At 43.8% G+C, this 27260-nt stretch overlaps 1 protein-coding gene across 1 annotated transcript in view; it reads left to right on the forward strand.

Moving 5' to 3' along the window:
- LOC124622822 (transient receptor potential cation channel protein painless-like) overlaps positions 1–27260 on the forward strand; it is a 130684-nt gene that overhangs the window by 91517 nt on the left and 11907 nt on the right. Inside the window, exons 2-3 of the mRNA XM_047148617.1 lie at positions 13195–13373; positions 16423–16780. Of these exons, the coding sequence (XP_047004573.1) occupies positions 13195–13373; positions 16423–16780 (537 nt within the window). The remainder of the gene's footprint in view (positions 1–13194; positions 13374–16422; positions 16781–27260) is intronic.

A 27260-nucleotide genomic window follows, 5' to 3' on the forward strand; every position in this document is an offset into this window, starting at 1 on the left:
CTTATGCCCAACGCCTGGGAACGAGCGTCTCAGAGACAGCGAAGCTGGTCAACTGTTCGAGTGAGGCTCTGTGGAAAGTGTCACCTCAGTGTAAAGCTGGAGCGGCGATCTGTGGCAGATCTGACGAGAGGGTGTAATAGTGGTGCAGGCACAGGTGTTTCGGAGCACACCGTTCACTGCACATTGTTGAACAAGGGGTCCGCAGAAGACAGCCCCTAAGTGTTCCTATGCTGACTCTGCGACGCCGTCAATTACGATGGCAGTGGGCAGAGGATCATCGAGATTGGACCTTGGATCAGTGTAAACGTGTCGCCTGGGAGGTTGAATCACGTTTGTTGTTACACCAGGTCGATGTTGGTGTCCGGATAAGTAGTCATCCAGGCGAAACGCGGGTTGAATTCATGCACTCTCGCCATGTACGCGTGTGGATCCGGGCAGTATTGTACTGTGGGGGATATTCAACTGGGCTTCAATGGACCGTTGTTAGTAATCGAAGGCAGCCCGCCCTGTTAGCCGTGCGGTCTAACGCACTGCTTCCCGAGCGGGAAGGCGTGCCGATCTCCGGCACGCAACCGCCCGGCGGATTCGTGTCTAGTTGCGGCGTGCCGGCCAGTCTGTGGATGCTCTTTAGGGCGGTTTTCCATCTGCCTCGGAGAATGCGGGCTGGTTCCCCTTATTCCGCCTCAGTTACACTATGTCGGCGATTGCTGCGCACACACTGTCTCCACGTACGCGCACACCGTAGTTACTCTACCACGCAAACATTTGGGGTTACACTCATCTGGTGTGAGACGTTTCCAGGGCAGTCCACTGGGGGCGGAGCCGCACGATAACCCTCGGTTCGGTGTGCGGCGGCGGTGGGGTGAGTGGACTTCTGTAGCCTGTGTGGGGTTGTGTACCACTGTGGGCTACGGCGTGGACGAAACCTCTCTGTCGTTTCTAGGTCCCCAGTTCCACGCAATCGAAGGCACCTTGACAGCTTTGGACTATGTACAGGTGGACCGGCAGACTGTATGGGAGACAAATATTTTACGCCAGATTCTTTATTCACTACTCGATGTAACTACGCTTTTCCTGTGAACTGTGGCTGGGCCTGGGCTAGTTGGCACCTTACCAACACCAACCGAACGGCCTGGTCACATGCTCCTTGGTAAACACCACACTCACGGTCGGCATTTCTACGAAGTGACGGGTTTAGAAACAGCGTTTTTGGTGTCGGCCCGTCAATCAGAGGGTTACAAAGTGTCTTGTGAGGACCGTAGAGTGAATTGGGAAGCACCTTGAGCACAGCTCTCGTCCTCTCTTGGCAGTCAGCTTTCGTCCTGATGCGATACACCCTCCTGATCCTCTCAATGCCGTTTCCATTCAGTCTGTCGGTAGCCTCCATACGCTCTGATTTATCCCTTATTTTTAGCAATAAAACTGACAGACCAGTCAGCTTTCAGCTTGCAGCCATGCCTTGGTTATTTGTACCACCCATTCCACCGGTTGTCCACTAAAACCTGACCGCCTTTACAGGGAAGCCTGAACAACTACGTGAACATTATTACGGACCACCTGCATCCTCCTACATCACCTCATGCTTGATACTTTCTCTGTCGGCGATTGCATCTTTCAGCAGGACAGTTGTCCGTGTCACAATGCCAGGATCGTTCTGTAGTGCTTAGAGGAGCGTGTTGCTGCACTCGCGTTGATGCTTTGCCCACCAAAGCCGATGAGACAGATCTAGGACGCTATGGAGCGCCAGCTTCGCGCCTACGATCCACCGCACTGTAATTTACGGGAAGTGCACTACATGTGCCTAAACATCTGGAGCCACATATCTGTGCAAATCTGTCAGACCTTTGACAAATCTTTGCAACGTAAAATAACTACTATATTGTGTTCCAAAAGTGGAGGAATAGGCTAATAAGCAGATGGTCATAATGTTTTTGCTTGTCAGTACATATGGCAAACAGAATGTCAAGTAGAGTTCTTCGAGAAAAGAGGAAGTAACGTTCAGCTGTCAGAAACCAACGCCTGAAGACGAAAAGAAGGCAACTGCTAGGAACTGGGAGAGGCTGGACCTGGCAAGACAGGGAACGGCTTTCAGCAGAGGGGTAGTCGAGAGCCTCTTGAGATGCGTCAAGGACCTGCGGAGGATCGCAATGGATAAGAGGCCTTGCCGGGGCGGGGAAGGGGGGCGGGCGCTCGCAACAGCGCCGATAAATCGTGACAGCAGGTGGCGTTAGCGCTGCCTGAGGGAAAACCCGGCACGGTCCCCAAGCCAATTCTCACGTGTACAATGCAGATGCACGTCAAGTTCAATTCTTACGGAAATCGGCGAGATACCGCGAATTATGTGGCTGATAAGCAGGGGCACTACATCGGTAGTGTTGGTGTAAGTTGAGAATTTGGGTTTTACAGGAACCGAGCTAGGGTAGTCCGTACAGTTATGGTGACCACTGTGCTTGCATTGTGTATAAGTCAGCGCATCTGGCTGGTAAGCAGGAGACCCAGGTTCGAACCCCGGTCCGGCTCAAAATTTTAACTCGTGCCTTTGATATAAATCTGTTCCTGTTGGCAGCTAATGGTTTTAATTCCTCTATGTCTCTATCACGTTTCGTTGCGATTTCGGATCTCATTGGAATATTTCCTCTCCACGTAAAGAACTTGGCCCTCTTCCAGCATCCTACATCACCTCGTGCTTGATAACTTCACTGTCGGCTATAGCATCTTTCAGCAGGACGCTGGAGGAACAAAGCGTTCCAAGTGATAGGAAAAATGCGAAGGTCATTCCCGTTTTCGAGAAAGATCATCGACCTATGTCGGCGATGTCAGCCTGTTTTTGAATTATGGAAAATATTTTATGCTCGCATATTATGAACTTTGTGGAAACTGATTTCTTCTGTAGGAATCAACATTGGATTGCACAAGTAGCGATCATGTGAAGACCAACTCACTTTGTTCGTCCACGAGACTCAGAATACATTATATACCGATAACCAGGTTGATTCCATGTTCTGTGACTTGTGTCGTATACCCTCTCGCACTGGAACCTGATGAATGAAATATGAGCGTAGAGAATATCAGACCAGCTTTGTGATTGGACTGAAGAGCTTGTAGCAAACAGAACACAATGTGTCAGTCGTAACGGAGAGGAATCTTGAAAACTAAAAGTAACTCCTAGGTAGTCTTATAGGATCATTACTGTTCACAGTATATAGTATGAAAGACCTACTGTAAAACGTCATTAAAGTTCCGTGTGGCCGTTCGCGGATGATGCTGCTGTACTAGAGAAGTCGCAAAGGGTCGGAGAGGATCGACACTTGGTGCAGGGAGCGGCTGTTGACCATGAAATGCACCATACTGCGCATAAATAAGCGGAAAAATCAGTTATTGTGTGACTACACGATTTACGAACAGTCACTGGAAGCAGAGACATCCAGTGCGTTTGCAGAAATTTAAAGTGGAACAGACTCGGAGAACTAACTGTACAAAAGGCAGATGCCAGGTTGAGATTCGTTGGAACTATAGTCCGCCTCGAAGGAGGTAACTTACAAAACGTTCTTTCGACGGATACTTGAGTACTTCTGGCCAGTCGTGAACCATAATCAGATAGGATTGATGGAGGAAGTAGAGAAAAGCCCAAACAGAGCAACCCGTTTCGTTAAGGATTCGTTTAAAAAGCGCGAAAGCGGCTCGTAGATGAACGTGAATCTCCACTGTTACAAGAGAGGCGTCCTGGTATAGTTTACTGTTAAAAATGCGTTTCCAGAAGAGTCACACGATTTATAGCTTTCTTCTACGTAAGTTATATGTCGTGAAAAGGCTATGAAAGTGAAATTAGACACATCCGAGCTCAGACGGAGATTTGCCAACAATTGTTCTTCCTTCGACTGGAGCAGGAATGGAGAAAAGGGACAGTGATACACAAAGTACCCTGCGCCAAGCACCCTAATGTGGCTTTCGGGGTACAGGTGTGGTAGCAGTATGACAGTTTATGCTATCACTGTCTGAAGAGCCTATTGTTTCCAAAAAATAAGGCATAAACAAGTGGGACAGACTTTACAGACACACAAATACCTGATAACATTTTGATAATCAAGACTTAAAATGGCAGTACAGAAAAGTAAACGAATTTTGTACAGGGAGAAGCCTGTCAGTTCACAAGATAGAAAGCATGCGATGTAAATGGTGGTCTGTAGCTAACGTTCAGATTCTTGAAACACGTGGGAGTAACGCTGAAGTAACATTGTCAATTCAGACCCTTCTTCTGCGCCTTGTATCCTCTCTCAGGACGGTGTTTTAGGGTAAAATTTCTTCTCTTTAGCATTTGCCCTCAAAGACTATATCTTCCTGAAAAGCGCTTACTCCTTTCCTCCAGGAGTGCTAATGTGGCGAAGTATGCACGAGAGCTTTTATGAAATTCGGAAATTAAAGCAGATCTACTGGCATAATTGACGCTTTGAGGCTAGAGAATGAACTGTACCTGGATAGCTCAATCGATGAAAGCACCGCCTACTACAGGTAAGGTTTTTTAAGTACCGATCCAGCACACAGTTTCATCTGCCAGAAAGTTTCATACAAATGTTTTTTTTTCTGAATAGTCTCTAAACAAACAGATTACTTTGTTTTGAGATCCATGAACTTTTTACTTTCAAAATGCCAACCAGTGTATTCAGTTAAATTTTGAAGTGTAAGAAAAAGTTTCCTAGTTACTGTAAGGGACAATAGATGAAAAGGAGACAGATGGGAAAAAGTAAGTAACAGTTTATTGTTCCAAAATTGTTCCCCTTATCTGTTAATACATTTACCCCACTCTGAGACAAATTGCTCAATGTCTTCATGGAAAAATGTTTGCGGTTTCCTACGGAATCCGGCCGGGCCCACTTGTTGCCAATGTTGTTTAAACTACGCTGCAGAAGTTTCGCTGGGAAGCCCTTATACATCCTCCACACAATCCAGATCTCTCCCCATGTGATTTTAATATTTTTGAAGCCCTGAAGAAAGACATTCACAGCCTTCTGTTTGCTTCGGACGAAAAGGTGCACGCCTGGGTACGAACGTTTTTGCATGAAGGCGCTGACCGTCTCGTGTCGCAGTGGAATAAATACGCTAAGAGATATGGTGATTACTTTTGAAATAATAAACCATTTACTTACTTTTATCAGTATGTCTCGTTTTCTTCTGACTGACTCTTATAAACGTAATTTTAAGCTTATCCACAAGTCGTTCATCAATATACAGACAAGTATCTGGTGCAGTTGTTAGATCGATTACTGTTGCTACAATGGCAGCTTATCAAGATTTAAATGAATTTGAACGTGGTGTTACATTCGGCGCAGGAGCGATGGGACAAAGTATCTCCGAGGTAGCGATGAAGTGTGGATTTTCCCGTAAGACTATATAATTGAGTGCACCGTGAATATTAGGAAAACGGTAAAACATCGAATCTCCGACATCGATGCAGCTGGAAAAAATGCAACCCTTCTGCAAATTGATGCAGATTTCAGTGCTAGGCCATCAACAAGTACCAGCATGCGAACTATTCAATGAAACATCGTCGATATGGAATTTCGAAGCCGAAGGCCCACTCGTGTACCCTTGATGACTTTACAACACAAACCTTTAAGCTCAACACCGACGTTGTACTGTTGATGACTGGGCCGGCCGGCTATTCAAAAGAGATCTCCGCCTTCTCGTCCTCTTAAGGATTTATGGACAGCTCTGCAGAATTAATGGTCTCAATTCCCTCCAGCATGTGCTGTAATGGGCGAGTGTGGTGCACTGAAAATATTCTGAGTTCGGAGTTAGCGTGGCCACGCGGGGGCGGGGCCTCTCAGTGGGCCACGGCCCAGCAAAACCACATGGTGCCGAACGTTAGCTGAGCAAGGGGGGCAGCCCCAGCGTATGGTCCAGCCGACCACATGGCTGGGAATTCCATGGTGACACTGTGTTGATGAAAGAGACTTTTATGCTGAGAGTGCCAAAGATGGCGGACTTTGTGAAACTATCGTTGCAGACATTTCACAGTTCGTATGGAAATTAATAGTAGCCAAATGAATCATGATACCTCAAAAAGAAACATGTACGTAACTATTATTTGCACGAATATTCTGATGGTGCAATCAGATTTTCAGTATCTTTATTAATTTAAAGTTTAGTATCTGACAGTAAATTTTATACAAGTAACACCCAGCAACGAGATTCTAAAATCTAAACGCTTCATCCGATTTCGTCGATCGACGTGTGTTTAGAAAGCTTTTAGTGTAAACCTAAATTGGTATAAATTACAGTCATTTAACTTGAATAGTACGTGAATTATTGGAGGTCAAAGTGGCGGATTACTATCGATCACGTCAGGCCACAAGAACTCCACAGTTACACGAAAAAACGGGCACATTACAAGGGAAGTGCTGGATGCGATGGCGCGACGGATGCACAGTCGCAGGAAGGACTTAGAAAGTGGAGCGGTTGGCGCGTGACCACGAGAGATAGAAATACTTCGGATTTCCGACTTGTGTGCTTGTGAGATTTCTGTGGCTTCTGCAGTGAAGATGTACGCGTTTGGAAGTGAATAACTCGCAAGCTATGTTGTTGTTCATAACTAATTGCGTAAAGTAGGAATCTATTGGTTCCCTGTTATTCAACTCATATTTTATTTAATTGCCGAACCATCGACACCAATAAGTGTTTGGCAGAAATACACCGCATTGTCAAAAGTACTTCTGCTATTGTACTCATCATTTAAAGTCGTTAAGATAGAGCCTGCAGATTTTATATAATTGCAATCTTTCATTTATAAATTTCTACGTTACATTCGCAATTGCAGAGTGATAGGAACCTTCGACCATTCGATTCATGTGTATATTCATATTGTTTACTGTAGACTCAGCAATATTCTGTAATGCGGCAACTACGTATCCCAGCCCATAGACGACGAAACCAGCCGAAACTTTCAATATTTCGACTCTGAGTCGGATTTTACGGAGTTGAGGGCCTCACCACACCATCATTTCATATTTTAATGTGAAAGCCCGCAAGCGCTACTTCAGACATTAGTTGAGCCCATTCCGTGTCGTGTTGCTGCACTTCAGCGTGCTCACGAGGGCCCTACACGATATGAGACAGGTGTACCAGTTCCTTTGGCTCTTGAGTGTATATGAAGGCAATGTCCGGACTGGCTGATCCATTATCGTCCAGCACAAACTGCTAATGACAGAAATTTAAAATTTAGCAAGGATTTTGATCTTATACTTGAGGCGTCGTCTAAAAAGGGATTTTTCGAAATTCCACCCATATTGGGGGTGATACAGGGGATGAAAGGTTCTTTGAAAATATGTCGCTATTAAAGCAATTTTGAAGCCATACCTACGAAAACTGGCATTTGGTTTCTCTGTCAGAAATAAATAAATACGTGTTTCAGTATTTTTGGAAACTTAACCACTTTGGGTGTGTAAGAGTGGGTTAATTTTGTCTTAAATAAATTTTTATCAAAGAACTACTAAGGTATTATTAAAGCTACACCTACAAAAACTGGTATTTGAATTCTCGGTTTAGAAATAAAAAAATACATGTTCTAAAACTTTTGCAAATACAACTCCTAGGGGAGTGAAATTGGGGATGAGAATTTTTAAGAAAATATTTCGTTATATTACACAATTTTAAAGCTAAATCTATGAAAATTGGTATTTCACTTCTCGTTCAGATGTGAAGAAATATGCGCTAATGGATGAAAGTTCCTAGAGAAATGTCAAAACAAGAACGCAAAAGGCACAATTAAAAAAACTTTGGACTCCAGCTATCGGATCGCTTTTGTCAGAAGTACCTTTGGGAAAGGCCATGCTTCTATTGCCTAAGTAGTGTGAAAAGTTCAGAAGGTGTTGCAATTTGAGAACAACATCAAAAATTCGATTAAGGAAAAACAAAAAAAATCTGTGCAGATCATACAATCTACTTGAGCAAAGCAGCGGGTGCTCAGCTGGTATTCAATAATCATAATCAAACACTATGCTTTATTTTAATATTGTGAAAAGGACATATTGCTACCCACCATATAGTGGAGACGTTGAGTCGCAGACAGGCACTACAAAAAGACTGCTAAACAAGAAAGCTTTTAGGCCATAAGGCCTTCTTCTGAATTAGACAATATACACAACATTCGATAAATAGTTTGGACAAGAAGAGAATAGAAGCTTTTGAAATGTGGTGCTACAGAAGAATGCTGAAGATTAGATGGGTAGATCACATAACTAATGAGAAGGTATGGAATAGAATTGCAGAGAAGAGGAGTTGTGGCACAACTTGACTAGAAGAAGGGATCGGTTGGTAGGACATGTTCTGAGGCATCAAGGGATCACCAATTTAGTATTGGAGGGCAGCGTGGAGGGTAAAAATCGTAGAGGGAGACCAAGATATGAATACACTAAGCAAATTCAGAAGGATGTAGGCTGCAGTACGTACTGGGAGATGAAGCAGCTTGCACAGGATGGAGTAGCATGGAGAGCTGCATCAAACCAGTCTGAGGACTGAAGACCACAACAACAACAACACAACATTCATGGAAACGCAACTCATACAGACATGGCCATTGCCTCTGGCTGCCGAGACCACTCAGAAGAATATTCCTCTGTAGCAATTCTGGACTTGTGGGGTGTCGCATTGTCCTGGTGGTATTGGCCAATGGGCATGAATGGATGCAGGTGATCAGACAGGATGTTTACGTGTGTGTCACCTGTCAGAGTCGTATCTACACGTATCAGGGGTCCCTTATCACTCCAACTGCACACGCCCCACAATATTATAGAGTCTCCACCAGCTTGAACAACCCACTGCTGACATGCAGGGTCCATGGATTTATGAGGTTGTGTCCATACCTGTACACGTCTATCCGCTCGCAGCAATTTGAAACGAGACTCGTACGACCAGGCAACAAGTTTCCAGTCATCAACAGTCCACGATCGGTGTTGACGGACCCAGGCGAGGCGTAAAGATTTGTGTCGTGCAGTCATCAAGCGTACACGAGCCCATATCGATGATGTTTCGTTGAATGATTCGTACGCTGACAGTTGTTGATGACCCGGCATTGAAATCTGCAGCAATTTACGGAAGGGTTGCACTTCTGTCACGATGAACGATTCTCTTCAGTCGTCGTTGGTCCCGTTCTTGCAGGACATTTTTCCGGCCACAGCGATGTCGGAGATTTGATATTTTATAGGATTCCTGATATTCACGGTACACTCGTGACACGGCCACACGGGAAAATCTACGCTTCATCGCTACCTCGGAGATGCTGTGTCCCATCCCTCGTGCACCTACTATAACACACGTTCGAACACACTTAAATCTTGATAACTTGCCATTGTAGCAGCAGTAACCGATCTAACAACCGTACCAGACACATGTCCTATATAGGAATTGCCGACCGCAGGGCCGTATTCGGCCGTTTACATATCCCTGTATTTGAATACGAATGCCTCTGTCAGTTTCTTTGGAGCTTCAATGTATATTACCCTGACTGATACGTACATGCCTCGGCAATCCTCGAGTCTACGCATACTCGTTTAGGTGGCCATTACGTTTTGTTGATAACCCTGGGTTCAGTGTGGGGCGGCTGAGGGGTGAAGTGGACTATGATAGTCGTCGTGGGGTTGTGGACCACTGCGGCTGCGGCGGGGACGGAACCTCTCCGTCGTTTCTGGGTCCCCGGTCAACATACAATACAATACAATACAATACAATATTGATGACACGGAAATGCTGATTTCTTGCGGTGCAGATCAGTATCTTAATCATGAACGAGTTTGCTGTGAGCGTAGTACCGCGAATGGCTTGACAATACCAGTTGTCTCCGAGGCGGTGGAAAGCAACACACGTATTGCGAAAACGGCAGCAATTAAAGCACCGATGCTCACGAAGTGATGTGAACCAAGAACTGCAACGAAGAGTGAGAAGGTGTCTCTCAGTAGGTCTGTTACCTCGGACACCGCACGACTGTGCGCTTCCTCCGATAGAAAATGGTTCCTGTAGTCCTCGTGACTGGAAGATGGCACTACAGATTTTACTACAGGAAACGTCTGATCTTTATGTCGTTATGCATTTGGATAATGGTTAGCCAATGACAGTTTGCCACCAAATGCAGTCTGCTGTAACCCACAGAGCCGCGCGTGGTAGCCGAGAGGTCTTGGGCGCCTTGCCACGGTTCGCGGAGGTTCGAGTCCTCCCTCGGGTATGGGTGTGTGTGTGTGTGTTGTCCTTAGGTTAAGTTACTTTACGTTAGACTAAGTAAGTTAGTTTAAGTTAGACTAAGTAGTGTGTAAGCTTAGGTTCCGATGACCTCAGCAGTTTGGTGCCATAGGAACTGATCACAAATTTCCAAATTTTTGTAACACGCAGCGATAAATAAACCCTTTTACAGTTACAATATTTACTGGACGCCAATATTAACACAACTATAATCGCCGGACACTTAGAGTTCCTGAAGTGAAGCGTCTGTCACAGGGTGCAACCACTGACACTTGACATCACCGTGAGCAAGTCTGCCAGCCCATGCGGCCGAGCGGTTCTAGGCGCTTCAGTCCGGAACCGCGCTGCTGCTACGGTCGCAGATTCGAATCCTGCCTCAGGCATGGATGTGTGTGATGTCCTTAGGTTAGTTAGGTTTAAGTAGTTCTGAGTCTAGGGGACTGATGACCTCAGATGTTAAGTCCCGTAGTGCTCAGAACCATTTGAACACTTGAAATGAGAGGACCGATGTTATACTTTGAGTTCAGCGGCAGAGGCGGTATGAAGATGGTGGCTCAGCATAGCTGACAATGATCGGCTTGAGGTGGTTGCCCGAAGAACAGACTTCTCGTTTTTTTTTCACTAATGGAGTTACATATTTATTTTGATATTTTAAATTACCATTATCAAATTACATTTGTGTTTCTTAAAATTTATATTTTCTTTCTTTTCTTCTGTCATGGTGAGGCGTTTGATATGAATTCTGGGTCTTTCCAGTAAAGTGTGTAGTATTGGTCTTCTTCTTCGTGCTCGGAGTTTCTTCTGCCTCCCCTTCGTCTTCGTTGTTGTCCTCGCTCTGCCTTTCCATTCGAGCGACTACTTTTTGATTTACCAGCGTACGGTTGGCCCTGATAATCTCGTAGGTCTGCACTGTTTGGTTGGTCAGGACCAGTCGGTGTGCTCGCCGTGGCAGCGTCACCCTTTTATTAAGTCCGTCTTCTTCGGTGATTTTCGTCGTTCGCACTGCTCTGTATACCACTGACTTTGGGCGTGGCTGAGGTTCATGCGTCTGGGTTGCACGTCGTTGCTGATAGTGGTCCTCAGTTTGTCCGGTCGTCATCGTCGTATTCGACTGCACACTGATCTGCGACGCTCGGATTTCTGTCTCTGGTCTTCGATGGTAGACCTCCTGTAACAGGAGGCGGGCAGCTTCCATTTCTGTGCGGGGTGTCATCCTGAAGCGGGCTTCAGCCTCTCGTAGCGCGGCGTCGATGTTGGTGTTCCAATCAGCTTCCTTGGTCTTGCGCCGCCTTCTAACACTATGACGTCTTATACTTCACGGCGCACTGGAGCAGCCTGCAGACTCCAGTCTGCTCTGCAGCCGGTTATATGGTCATTTTCGTAGTTCCCCAGGCGGCCACTTTGCGTGTCGTAGTTACAGCCGCTTGTGGCGGTGCCGCTAAACTCCCGGTGTCCATGGTCTCTGTCACCGATATGCCTTCGTCCATCGACGGCAAAGATACAGGGTGGCGCACGAAATGTCTTACCATGTTGTTTTTGAATATAAACTTTATTGTCAATACAATCAGAAAGGAACATATACTACAATGAAGAGCTGTCCATGGAGATTTGTTCTAACTCAGCACATGCTCAATATGTGCACCGTTTCGTTTCCTAACTTCCTTCAAACGAACACTGAAGTTAGTGATTACCCTACGGCACATGTCTTCCGTAATTTCACTGCAAGCTTGAAGAATAAGTCTTCTGAGCTCCATTAAATCACGTGGACGTTTCGGGAAAATTTTTTCATTTAGGTACCCCCAAAGAAAAAAGTCACATGGATTGAGGTCTGGGCTATTGGGGGGCCAATTTTGTCCGTCATTGAAGCGACCTGGAAACCTGAGTGAAATGATCCGCATGTCGAAATGCTCGTGTAAAATCTCCAACACAGTGTTTGCAGTATGTGGCCTTGCTCCATCTTACACGAACCTGTGCGTGTTGAAGGGCAAGGCAGTAGCAAGAAGCTGTGGAATGGAGCTACTGCGAAGCATGCTCAAATAACTCCCGCTGTTCATAGTTTCTTCAAAGAAAAAGGGTCCAATAAGTCCATGACTGGAAATTGCTGCCCACGCTGTAATCCTCGGAGCATAAAGTTGTCGTTCATGAAGCACTTGTGCGTTTGCAGTGGCCCAAAAGTGTACATTTTGTTTGTTAAGCACACCGTCTAAATGACAATGCGCCTCATCTGAAAACCAAACGTTGTTGAGTTGTTGAGAGTTTCTTCCCTATCCTCCGCCCATTGAGCAAACAGTAGTCTCTGCTGCCTGTGTTCTTCAGTGAGCTTCTGTGCACAGGCCATCTTGTATGGGTACATATGGAGGTCACTTTTAAGAATGCGTTGAACGGAGCGTCTGGATATTCCCAGTTGCACTGCTGCCTTTCTACACGATTTCCCGGGACTTCTCTGTACAGCAGCTCGTACCGCTTCAGTATTCTCCGGCGAACAAACAGGCTTCGGCCGAGGTCGCGTCGCTTCCAATACTGTTCCTTCCTGGACAAATTTATCGTACAGCCTGTGGATGGTCTTCTTGCAAGGGACCCATCGTGTGTTAAACTGTTGTCGAAAACGCCTCTGAGTCACAACAAGGCTTTTCGTTTCATGAAAAAGTAAAACAATTGCCGGTCGTTGCTGTGTCGTCAGTCTTCCATTGTCAGCCATTGCTGCTTACTAGTCTCCTAGCGACAGTATCGTGAATTACACGTCATTTCGTAACTCATTTGTTTTTCCAAGCTCTGCTGGTACTGCTGTACAGATCCCAGCGGGATATCTAATGTGCGTCGTAAATTGTGAAAGAAACAATTGGTAACACATTTCGTGCGCGACCCTGTACAAGACAGTCGACATAGAAAAACTTAAAGTGCTTACCCATAGACAGTGGTACTCTTGAGAGAACTTCTCTTACGTGTCGTTGTTGGGTGTGATTGCAGATGAGACCGAGCGTGCGGCGCATGCTGAGCGGCTGCTACCCGCCGTGGCAGCAGCTGGTGGACGCCCTCCAGAGGAACGACGCGCAGGCCCTGCGGGAGCTCCTGCAGGCGGCCGACATTTCCATCGACATGGAGCTGCCGGCGCCACACCTCGTCACGCCACTGCAGCTCGCCTGCAAGTAAGCACTACACGTCTACATCTACATTTATACTCCCAAGTCCCATGTGTTCAGATCCGGAGAATATGGCGGCCAATCGAGGCCCATGCCCGTAGCCTCTGGGTACCCCAGAGCCAGAATGCGGTCCCAAAAGTGATCCTCCAGGACATCGAACACTCTCCTGCTTCAATGGGGTCGAGATTCGTCTTGAATGAACCACATCTTGTCGAAATCAGTGTCGCTTTGGATAATGAAGATGAAATCGTTGTCCAAAACCTTCACGTACCGTTCTGTAGTCACCGTGCCATCAAGGAATATCGCACCAGATTATTCCGTCACTGGACATTGCACACCACACAGTCACCTGTTGAGTGTGAAGAGACTTCTCTATCGCGAAATGCTGGTTCTAAGTGCCCAAATGCGCCAATTTTGCTCTCGATGAACACATCCAGTTTAAATGGGCTTCTTCGCTAAACCAAACCGTATTGCGCATACTAATTCCCATCATGCCTCGCGGCCAATCGTGCAGTTTGAACGTTCTAACGCAAACCGTACAGAAGTTATGACGATCTTATTTCATATAGTTCCATAACAGTAACCCTGTTCATTCTTCTTATCCAAGAACAAACAGCTTTTACTAAAGGTACACCTGGGTCGTCGCGACCTGATCACCTTCCTGTTAACCTACTGAATGCTAAGGAATCAAAGGGAGACGCAGGTCAGTGCTATTACACATATTGCAGAGTGGGAGAAAAGAAATTTCAACGCCTGTTACAGTATGCTTCGCTAGTTGTGCATCGTTATTGATTTTATCTTCTGGTAAACCTTCCGGGATGTAAGGTCCAGCGCAGCTCTGGACGAAACGTTAGGAGCTGAAGAGTTTCATGGACCACGACCTTACATCCCGGAAGGTTTACCACAAGATATGTCACCCGGTCGTGAAAGCCTTCATACTATGTTATTGATTTTCATCAATCGACTCCTGAACAACTTGCAATCACTGCTCTTTTTGTTAGAAATTCAACAATTTGTAACAAATTTTGCTGTCACACGTTTCGTACCTAAAACATCCGAAAAGTTTCATGGAATGAGACAAATGATATGCCAACATCTTCATCGACTACTCTGATTGTGATTCGGCGATAGTTCATAATTATTTCTTCCGTTTTTGCTACGATTTGATAATCTGATAATGTACTGGGTCGTCCAGGGCGATCGTCGTCTGTACGTCTTTACAGCTTTATTCGAAACGTTAACACACCTCGTTAACCATTGTTTTACTCATAGCGGATTCAACAAAAGCAGTATTTTACATCTGTAAACGTTTACTGCACTTTATTCCGTTCCAGCAGCAAAATTTGATACAAATTCTCTCATCGATTTTCATGCAAAATAAATAACCGCTGATACTACCAGACGGCATGTAACCTTTTTGACAGCTGACAACAGAATAAAATCCGATACGGCTAACACTAGACACTGTACAGATATTTGTCAGGCATGTTCACCAACACAGGAACAAAATAGCAGCGCGAATCGGACTAAATAACACGCGAAATTACAAATTACCCACTGCGTTTTGAACACGCCTCATATGTTCCCGTATCTTCCAGTATATCGTTGTGTGTATCGTATCTTGTCTTGAAGAACCCAGCAACAAAATTATTTAGTGTGTCTTTCAACATAGTTTCTACAGCAGTGCTCGACAGCTCTTAAATGATTCAGAAAATAAATCTTAAATCAGCCAAAAACTATTAAATCAACAATGTTTAACGTTTTCCATCAGTTTCAGTCTTAGTCAGGTCGACAATTCCACACCTATTACAGAAATGAATGTGTGAATGCTCCACATCTCCTCCCAAGCCACCAGAACGATTTCAGCCAGGATTGCTACCCATATCGCTTACTGTCTAGAAATAATCGCTATGAGGATAAGAACCACCTGCGTATAAAAAGGGTGGGGATGAAAAAGATGTGTAGCCCACGACACGCGAACGCCCGGATTTTATTCATCCAGTGTTTGAGAATGAGAGCGCATAATGACTTGAAACAAGCTTTACACATAACTTCGTACCTTCACGAAACCATTTCTCTCTTGTCAACCCGCGCAATTTGATGAATGGGAAAAGGTTTATTGCATATTATATTTCCGTTGTTCATGCAGTAAAACAGTATCCGAACCCGGCTGGGTCGGAAATTTTCTCCGCTCAGGGACTGGGTGTTGTGTTGTCCTAATCATCATCATTTCATCCCCATCGACGCGCAGGTCGCCGAAGTGGCGTCAAATCGAAAGACCTGCACCAGGCGAACGATCTACCCGACGGGAGGCCCTAGCCACACGACGTTTCCATTTCCATCACATTTAACTCAACTTATTATTTCTGTACTACAAACTGTATTCACGACAAATTTCGCAGATTGTGATTACATATACCACTGAATGTACTTACAAAATTGTTTCATTGTAAGGTACATAGTTCTGGACTCATTATTTTAGAAACACTGAGATGCGTGAAAAACTACTGCATCATGCGTGATTTGTATATTTATTATTTCTTTGCTACGAGCTGTATTCACGACACATTTCGCACGCCGGGCGCTGTGGAAGAGTGGTTCTAGGCGCTTCAGTTCGGAACCACGCTGCTGCTACGGTCGCAGGTTCGGATCTTGCCTCTGGCATGGATATGTGTGATGTCGTTAGGTTAGTTAGGTTTAAGTAGTTCTAAGTCTAGGGGGCTGATGACCTCAGATGTTAAGTCCCATAACGCTTAGAGCCATTTGAACCATTTTTTGAACACATAAAGCACCGAAAAGTGGACTATCACAATACAAATAATGCCAGTGACAGTGAAGACGCATAAAACTCTTTGTTTTTGGTGTAATAAAGTGTGGTTTATTTGAAAATAGTAGTTTTTGTGTCCATATTTTATATTTTGACACCCATATTATATGTATATATTTTGTCATTTTTAATACATGTGTACCCGAACCCCAGTAACATGCCAATTGCAAAATATTTGAATTCTGCGAGAGAGTTCTCCATTGTGCATGATGGTCATGTTTGTTCCAGATTAAAACATGACGTAGTGAATGAAGAGTCGTGTATTCAGATTCTGCTGGATGCTGGAGCTGACCCGAACAAGCCAAATGAGATACGGGATGGGTGTACGGCTCTGCACATCGCCGCAGAAGCCGGGAACTTCAGTGCAGTCATGACACTGTTGAGAGACGGCAGGACTGAAGTCAACGCACTCAACAGCCGAGGGGAGACCGTGCTGCACGCCTTGGCCAACAGGCCTGAGCCAGAGACCTGCAGTGAGAAGACCAAGCTGAAGGAGTGCCTCGAATTTCTCTTAGAGGATCCCAAACTCGACGTAAACAGGCCGAGCCGCCAGAACAGAACAGCAATACTGAATGCTGCGTTGAAGGTAAACATTACGCTAAACGTTGTTTTAAAACCAGTTTTAGTTCATATGTTAAATTATGGTCAGAGCGTCAGATTGAAATATGTAGCTGCCGATATCTGGTAGTTTATCATTAATACCGAATCGTTTTCACATTTCCGTGGGTAAAATTAGTTGACATTCTTGTCAATGGTTGTGATTTATGAGGTTTTTGGTGTTTTCGGGGGGGCGTCTGTAGCCCCCTCCCCCCCCCCCCCCCCCACACACACACACACAATGGAGTATCATATAGGGGCGGTGGCAAGAGAGGGGGTGGGCTGTAGCCCCCCCCCCCCCCCCACACACACACACACAATGGAGTATCATATTACACTGGATATAACGACTTCAGAAATCAGTGAATATATTACTCCAACAGATTCAATCATTTTTTTAATAATTTTGAAGCAATATAAGTTGCAATGTATTTCAAACAATTTTAACAAAGGAATAACAGCGGCAAATAGCTTACTATCTAAACCAATAAATATCATTTAACTTAAAATGGGCGTCTTATTATTTATTAATGCACATTTTTTACCCTGAACTCCAAAACAGTTGCCAAAAGCTACTTTAAGCAACGCCAAATTTTACTAATTTGTCAGTAGAGGACTCCAGCTCTCCTTTTGTTAAGCGATATTCCATTCCCCCAAACCCCCTCCCCCCATTAGTACCCCCCCCCCCCTCCCCCGACCAACTTCTAGAATCGCCCCTGAACAGAACTATAAACCCGATTGGACACCCGACAACTTATTGTCTTTCTGAAAGACACGGTTGTTTAGTCATTGTGACAAGATTGGCATAATGACTTAAACTGACATCTGTGTAATAAAACAACTTGCATATCATATTTTAGTTCTGCAAAATACTCGTCAAGCTACTGCCATCTTATTTTATTAGCTTGCTGACAGTGATGTTTGTCAACCTACTCCGTCCTTCCGAACAGGCCTCATAATGCCCAACGCTACCAGCCGACCGCAGTGTCCTCCTCAGCCGTTAGGCGTCACTGGACACGGATATGGAGGGGCATGTGGCTAGCAAACTGTTCTAATGGCCATGGTCAGTTTCCGCAACCGGAGCCGCTACTTCTCAGTTTGTCTCACAAGGGCTGAAAGCACTCCGCTTGTCAACAGCACTCACTCAGGAGACTCAGGTGGTCCCTGTCCACAGCACTTAACGTCGGTGATCTGATGGCAAGCTGTGTTAGCACTGCAGCAAGGTCGTTGGCTGTCAACATACACCACTTCTAAAATATTGCATACCAGTTTCCACCCTGAAGAAAAAGAAGTTGCTGTGCAGCTATTATCTAAGTACCAAAAATACCGTGAAATAACCAACTGTTTCAGTACAGTTTCTTCTTTTCGCTCTCTAAATTAACTGCAGTATCGGTCAGTACTGCATACTTGCAGAGTCGTACCGAAATGCTCAATGCACCCCTGGCAGCAGTGCCTAAGCTGTGTCCTCCCCTTTCCCATCCTGTAATACTACGTTTCAGTAATTTTCCCTACAGATTTAGCAAATTTTATTTTGTAAGTGGGTTTAATCAAAATGAAAGTCCGGCCCCGGTAGCTGAGTGGTCAGCGCAACAAAATGTCAATCCTAAGGGCCCGGGTTCGATTCCCAGCTGGGTTGGAGATTTTCTCCACTCAGGGATTGGGTGTTGGGTTGTCCTAATCATCATCATTTCATCCCCATCAATGCGCAAGTCACCGAAGTGGCGTCAGATTGAAAGACTTGCACCCGGTCAACAGTCTACCTGACGGGAGGCCCTAGTCTCACAACATTTATTTATCAAAATGAAGCGTTATTGAAAAGCATTACTGGTATCGTCTGCCATGCACAATCTGTCTTATCTTTTGTGCCTTGAAAATTATGGGAGCTCACCTGTCGAAATATTGCTGATTGTTGAGGACATTATCTGGTTTATTCTCAAAAGTTATTTGAACATTTGATACGTTGGGATGAGGTCCAGTTTTAGAGCAAATGTACTGACTGGAGGGTTTAGTAAACTACATATTCCCCCTCCCCCTTTCCTGCTTGCTTCCTCCACTGTCGCATCTTGCTTTAGTCATCAGTCAGTACAAATCGTGAGCTTTCATTTAAATCAATCAATCAAAGAAATCAGTAATGTTGAGTATGAATGAGCTGCATAGGCGACTATTATGTGAACCAAATACTGCACACTGTTGCCACTTAAATCATGTTGGCGATAGCTGTATGTTATGGACAGATAAAGAAGAAGCGTTGAACGGCCTGCAGCCATTAGTGCTTTGCATCTGAAAGCTATCACAGACACTGCTAAGTCTCACAGATCTTCTTATGCTGAGTCAACTGTAGTCGTTTCTTCGTGTTACTGCTTGGACAAAATGACACTGTGACAACAACATGTTTTTGCAGTCGCAGGCCCATTGTAAGGCTTCATCTCGTAGGCAGGAGGTTGGAGAACTCAAGCTTTGCTTCTTCCATTTCTTCACAGATATTGCCTATCTCTATGCAGAGTTCCCCCCCCCCCCCCCCCCCTTCCCCAATGCTACACTATTGATGGTGACTGATCTCACTTTTAATCCAGCAACGTTTCTTCTGAATGTTTCTCAGGCTGAGTCACATACGACTTCGCGAAGTTGAACAGTTGTAGAAATGTTGTACTGAGTTAATTAACTTTTAACCATATTGGTGTACATACCATACTGAATAAGGATCCATACTAGATGGTCTTACAAAAAATAAACTTTTCATGGGGGCATTTTTCTTCTCCATGAATTTTTCTAGAAATAGTAAGTCAAAAATTTGTGTTCTGCCTTACCAGAGTAGCTGATAGTAGTTGCTCCAGAAAGTTCATTCTGTAGAAATCATGGACTATATCATGCTGAGAGATCTGACGATAAAACTGCAGACAAATTATGTTAACAGTTGCATAAGAGGTGGTCAAATGAAAACGAGATAGATGGAAAAAAGTAAGTAAACTGTTTATGATTTCAAAAGTAACTGTGTAATACGTCAATGCCTTCATGAAAAAATGTTAACTATGGAACCTTGGTTTTACACATCCGAAGCAAATTGGCAGCCATTAATGTCTTTCTTCAGGGCTCCAAAAATATGGGAATTGTTTGGGAAGAGTTTGGGAATGTATGGAGGATGTGTAAGGGCTTTCCAGTGAACTTGCACAGTGTAATCAAAACAATCTTGACAACATTAATAGCTATGGTGATTACTTTTGAAATAATAAACAATTTACTCACTTTCTTCCATCTGTCTCGTATTTGACTGCCCCTTATAACTTGTATGGGTGCATCCAGTACTTCCTTTCCTTTTTCAGTTTTTTGAGCTTTAAGTAATAATAAGTCTCAATAACATCCTCTTCAGATGAGCTCATGACTGCAACTGAAACAGGAACATGATTTGCATTGTGCTGTGCCAAGTTGCATCATGGTTATCATATTATCCCAGTGGAAACACAACTATTGTACTGATAAGTGCCGTGTCCTGTGATGCTTATTGGAATCTATCATATTGCACATCCTATCCTCAGTGTGAACTGTGCCTTAAAGCTACCATAGTGGTAAACAAGTTACAGAGAAAGAAACACACAAACAGAAATAGAAATACAAAGTAACATTTAATCAATTCCATTTAAATGCATTTCGTGTCAAATTTGGAAAATATAATTAATCTAGTTTTTGCTGTGCTTACAAATACTTTCCAAACACTGGAAACTTATTTAAGTGATAGCTCGACCTACAGTCAGCAGTCAAAAGACCAGAAGGCTATTTCCATAGAAGCCTGCCATTCACTTCCTTATTACTACATCTACACCTAAACCAGAAAGCTTCACAATATTTTCCACAAATCACACACATCTAATTCATTTGAAGTGGTGTAATGTCTTACCATTTCTTGAGCTGATTGGCTGCTCACCATTCATGGTTACATTTGTTCACCGTTGTACCTACGTCATCTCTGGTTCTCTTGTCACCAACATACTCAATAGACTCCTGCCAACTTCAGTGTCTTTTTCAAGTCTCTTTCTCAACTCTTGGTCCTTTTTCCTGTCTCCTTGAATAGTCATCTTCTTACTGATCCATACAGTATACCCTCCCAATTGGCTACCTCAGAATTGTTAATAACAATATTCTAGGATTGGTGTACATGATCTCCTTCTCTGCAAATGTTTCAAGTAACCAATGTTGGGCCATCTCGTGACTATTGTCTTGTGCAGTTCCTCTCAATCATCAGTTTGTCACTGTGGTAGGAAAATTCACCTGCTGCCACTGGCATAATATCCAGGTTACTAGTTGTTATGTTTGACTTCCACAAACTTTTAAGCTGTTACACAGTGCCAGCTGTAACATCAGCAAGTCCTCTAGCCCAGTTTCTCTGAGAGTTTCTGTGGATGCTCTTCCAAAAGGAGCTACCTGCAAAAAATACTCAAACCACCTTGTTAGAACTCTTTGCCTGTTGTTCCCAATTATTTCATCACTCATATAGTAAAATGAGATATATTGCAATATATACAACACAATCTGTCACAAAAAATGAAATTCAATATGTATGCCTTTGCATCCTGTACACAAAACAGAAAAAAAATTCTAGAAAGATACAGATTTAAAGAGCGCCACACAGACAATCTACTTTTATGACAAAGGACATTCAGCATCTATAACTTATATCAGCAAAATATAAAAAGCAAAATAAGAAAAGCAAGCTACAGAAAGAAAAAAAAACTTGTAATTTTAAAAATGTGTACAAATTTTACTGCTGAAGACAATTATCAAAGTGGAAGAAAACATTTCTGAAAAGTAAGAGTAAATTTTTCATTTTGTTCAGTGCTGTCAGGTGGATATCAAGAGTTGCAAATCAAACACGAAATCACAGTTGTCAGTGAAAGACAGAAGTCAACACTGAAAACATATTTATCAAATGAACAAGAAGCACTATGTGCTTACACTATGTTGGCAATTGCTGCATGAACACTGTCTCCACATATGCGTACACCATCATTACTCTACCATGCAAACATTGGGGTTACACTCATATGCACAATAACCCTAGGTTAGGTGTGGGGCGGCAGTGGGGTGAGTGGACTGCTGTAGCCTGTTGTGGGGTTGTGTACCACTGTGGTCTATGGTGGGGACAAAGCCTCCCCATTGTTTCTAGGTCCACAGTTCACTACCATACAATACAATACTAAGAAGCTCAAAAAGTTTTGTTTTGTTGCATGTTCTTCCACGATACTGCAGTAGTTAGCAGGTAATAAATATGGCAACGGACACTTAGAAAGGCTACATTGTGCTGGAATTTCATTCACATTTGTCTATTACAACAGCATGAGACACTTCAGAATGTGGTTTTGACAATCTTCAGTGGGTGTCATTTACACTGAGTGATAGTTTGCATAGTCATTGTCAATAGGTCGCTTTCTATGTGGAAATTGCTGAATCATCAATCTGTGACTGAAAGAACTTTTGGTACATACGTCATAGAAACTATCCAGTTCAGCAAAATGTTAGAAGAACATTCCATTGGTCAGAAGATCTTAGGGAAATGGCTAAGCAGAAACTTTACCTCTTGCAACAGCAAGCTCTAATGTACAAGAACAAAGTTCTCTGAGTATGCTATGCAAGTGCAACAGGATACAGAAGACACGTTTTAACAGACATTGAAGTGCAAAATGTGTGTATGAAACTAACTTTTGTATTATGTGTCACTTTCAAGTAACATATCTTGCTGAAACTTGGACCATACCTAGGGAGAACAGCTACACAACAGTACCAAAAGTATTTGAAATAAATATGCAATGAAACTTTTATACAAAGACAATAATTACACTGAAGTCACTGTGATTTATGATGGTCCCCTGGACATTGCAAAAGGTGGGACATGGTTCTTAACTGGGTGTATGATCACCACTAATGGCTCTGCAGTATCCTCCCATGCTGGCCACAAGGTTGGTAAAAAGTTCTTGTGGTAGAGCATTCCATTCCTCCACCATTATACTTGACAACTGGTGGTCGGTTGTTGGTGCATGTGGACATGCTGCATTAAGCCGTCCCAATGGATTCCAAATGAGTTCAATGGGATTGAAGTAGGAGGAACAGAGAGGCTATCCCATTTGCTGTATATCCTCTCATTCCAATTCCTGCACCTGCACTGTTCAATGCGAGCTCACATTGTCATCCATAAAATTGCAGTCTCGGTCAACATCATGGCTCCCCACACAATAACATCTGGACCACCAGAACTACTCTGTTTGAAAATGTTTCTGTGTGCATTACATGTTCTTACATCTTGCCACATGAAGGTTTGTCCAGCATCACTACTCAGACTGAATCTGCTCTCATCAAAGAAAAGCATGCGACCCCACTCCTCATTGGTCTGGACCCTATGCATCTGGGACCATTGCAAATGGCGCCATCAATGTGGAGATATCTGTGGAACACAACATACTGCTCATCAGGCAGAGACCATCCCCATGCAGTCACTGTGTCACTGTAGAGCATGCAATTGCATGCCTTGCAGTTCTGTTAAATGTGGCTACAATTGCATGTGCTGTTTGTCATAGGTCTCTCCTTGCCTGTTGCAGAATGGGCAGCTGACTGTGATCAGTGGCCTCATCTCCTTTGGGCAGCAGTGTTCGTGGCTTGGAATGCTCCCCATGCACATGAAACAATGCTGTGAGCCCTACCAAACTCCTGGCCTATACTCGGCAAACTTTGTCCTCCTTCCACTTCCACAATGATTCTGCTCCATGTGAAGTCATCCAAATGTTGTCTCTGGGTCACGATGTAATGAAGAAAAACCACCACAGTGATCCATAACTGCTTGCTTATTGAAACATACTGACTTTTCCCATCCTTTCAGCTGCCTCATGTTGTGACCAGCTTTCCCTTGCACTCTAGTAAAGCTGACCCCACATCATGTTACATCCAGCTTTCTGTGCATGACTGGGAGACCTTTGGAAACATGCTCCCACTCTTTCATTCATTTCCACTGAATTGTTACTACATTACGTTAGTTTTTCTGCCTTGCCCTTAAGTTTTGCAGAGTGGAGTAGATTGTCTTTAATAATGAAGCAAATGTGGGATATTATAATGAACAAACACAATATGTAAAATTGAGGTACTGGAAATCTCAGCATCTGACAACTTTTCCAATTCCAAACCCATAGGTTTCTTCAGACATAGATCGAAGAAATGGTTGAGTTATTGAGACAAAGTCATGTAGTATATTAGGGGCAATCAAAATGTTTCCATTTGAGGGCATTGCTGTAACATATATGCAACATAGTGTGATTCTCCTGTGAATATATAAACACTGACAAGTAGGCAAGGAATTAGTGCAGTGTTTGCGTCTTTCAAATGTGTGTGCAGTAAATGCACGACATGAACTATGGCAACATTATTACCAAATGCATCCAAAGAGGACCAACGTTCTGTCCATCTCTTCCTGACTGCCGAAGGACAAACTGCAGTAGACACCCACGCGGAGAATGTGTATGGGGCAGTATGTCTGTTGAAAACTACTGTTGTGGAGTAGTATGCCATTTTCTGTGCTGGTATGACATGATGCAGGTTGATCTGGAAGGCCAGCCTCAACCATAATGGGCAAGTGGGAGACGCTTGAGCATCTGTCACATAGTCCTGATCTCGCCCCAGGCTATTATCACATTTTCAGCCCCTTAAAAAATGCCCGTGAAGGGTCCATGATTCCTGTTGAATGAGGATGTGCAGCAAGCAGTGGTAGAGGAGGAGGAGGAGATTAGTGTTTAACGTCCCGTCGACAACGAGGTCATTAGAGACGGAGCACAAGCTCGGGTGAGGGAAGGATGGGGAAGGAAATCGGCCGTGCCCTTTCAAAGGAACCATCCCGGCATTTGCCTGAAGCGATTTAGGGAAATCACGGAAAACCTAAATCAGGATGGCCGGAGACGGGATTGAACCGTCGTCCTCCCGAATGCGAGTCCAGTGTGCTAACCACTGTGCCACCTCGCTCGGTAAGCTTCACTTCTTCACACTGTGGGACATGGTGTTTTACGAAATGGGTATCTTCAACCTGGTGTGTCAGTAGGATGATTGGCTCAATGCTCATGGCAATTTTGGCTGATGGTATACCAGTTCAGGATCGTACAGCCATCAAATGGAAACTTTTTGATTGTTTCTGATAGATTACATAGTATTAGTGAGTAATTTCTGTATAATACAGATAACATCCCAAATAAAAATTTTACTTACAGCCAAAAGAAACTACAGATTTCACATTAAATCAGTAAACTATTGCAGTATTTTGCTATACACACGAAGATGAGCCATTGCTTTTCAGCAACACAATGAATCAGCTGAAGGCTTATTGTGAAGGATTCCTCTAGATAGCCCATGAACAGGTTAGTATAGGATGGTGCCATGCAGATGCCCATTGCACCATTTTGTGGTTACCTATTCATGAGCCTAGAGGAATTCATCCTAATCACTCAGGACACCAAGCACTTCACCTGGTCAAAATTCATTGACGATGTCTTCGTGACCTGATGACATCCTACCCACGTTCGTCTAGGACCTCAACTCCTTCTCCCCATTTGTTTCATCTTATCTTCCCCAGCCCAACAAACCACCTTCCTCCACTTCAGGTATAGGTACATCAGTAGTTTCCTCCATGGCGTAAACAAGGAATGACCCAATGATATACAGAAATGTAGAATCTCAAAATATACCCTTTATTTAACACAGTATAGTACACAAACATCAATCACTGTCGCTTGGCCCAAACTGTTTTGCACACATATACTTCACTTTGCGTTGCCATCACTGGTTAGTGATAGTCTTTGGGGCACTGTCGTCCCCCCCCCCTCTCCCCCCCCCCCCCCAGAGCGTGTAACACAGAAGAAGGGAGGAAGGTTTGTCAACAACCAACAGGCAGTGCTGTTACATCTACATCTACATCTGCATCTGCATCTGCATGGTTACTCTGCAATTCACACTTAAGTGCCTGGCAGAGGGTTCATTGAACCATTTTCATACTACTTCTTTACCATTCCACTCTCAAATCGCATATGGGAAAAAGGAACACCTAAATCTTTCTGTTTGAGCTCTTATTTCTCTTATTTTATTATGATGATCATTTCTCCCTATGTAGGTGGGTGTCAACAAAATATTTTAGCATTCAGAAGAGAAAGCTGGTGATTGAAATTTCGTAAATAGATCTTGCCACAAAGAAAACTGTCTTTGTTTCAGTGACTGCCACTCCAACCCTCGTATCGTATCAGTGACACACTCACCCCTATTGCACGATAACATGAAAGGGGCTGCCCTTCTTTGCACTTTTTCAATGACCTCCGTCAATCCTACCTGGTAAGGGTCCCACACCATGCAGCACTATTCCTGCAGAGGACGGACAAGTGTAATGTAGGCTGTCTCTTTAGTGGATTTGTCACATCTTCTAAGTGTTCTGCCAACAAAGCGCAGTTTTTGTTTCGCCTTCCTGGCAATATTATCTATGTGGTCTTTCCGATTTAAGTTGCTTGTAATTGTAATTCCTAGCTATTTATTTGAAATAACAGTCCTTTGATTTGTGTGATTTATCGTATACCCAAAATTTATTGGATTTCTTTTAGTACCCATGTGGATGACTTCGCACTTTTCTTTGTTTAGTGCCAACAGCCACTTTTCGCACCATACAGAAATTCTCTCTAGATCATTTTGTAATTGGAATTGATCGTCTGATGAGTTTACTAGACAGTAAATTACAGCATCATCTGCAAACAATCTAAGGGGGCTGCTCAGATTATTACCTAGATCATTTATGTATATCAGGATCAGCAGAGAGCCTATGACACTACCTTGCAGAACGCCAGATATCACTTCTGTTCTACTCGATGATTTACCATCTATCACCATGAACTGTGGCCTCTCTGAGAGGAAATCATGAATCCAGTCACACAACTGAGATGATACTCCATATGCATGCAATTTGATTAATAGTCGATTGTGAGGAATGGTATCAAAAGCCTTCTGGAAAACTAGGAATATGGAATCGATCTGAGATCCCTTGTCGACAGCACTCATTACTTCATGGGTATAAAGAGCTAGCTGTGTTGCACAAGAACGATATTTTATGAATCCGTGTTGGTTATGTATCAATAAGTCATTTTCTTCAAGGTAATTCACAATGTTTGAGTATAGTATATGCTCCAAAATCCTACTGCAAATTGAGGTCAGTGATATGAGTCTGTAATTCAGTGGGTTACTCCTATTTCCTTTCTTAAATATTGGTGTGACCTGTGCTACTTTCCAGTCTTTAGGAACAGACCTTTCGTCAAGTGAGCAGTTGTATATCATTGCTAAGAAAGGCGCTGTTGTGTCTGCATACTCTGAAAGGAACCTGATTGGTATACCATCTGGACCAGAAGACTTGCCTTTCTTAAGCGATTTGAGTTGTTTTGCAACACCTAAGATATCCACTTTTATGTCACTCA

This window comes from Schistocerca americana, chromosome 1 (assembly GCF_021461395.2).
Source record: "Schistocerca americana isolate TAMUIC-IGC-003095 chromosome 1, iqSchAmer2.1, whole genome shotgun sequence".
Classification (NCBI taxonomy): Eukaryota; Metazoa; Arthropoda; class Insecta; order Orthoptera; family Acrididae; genus Schistocerca; species Schistocerca americana.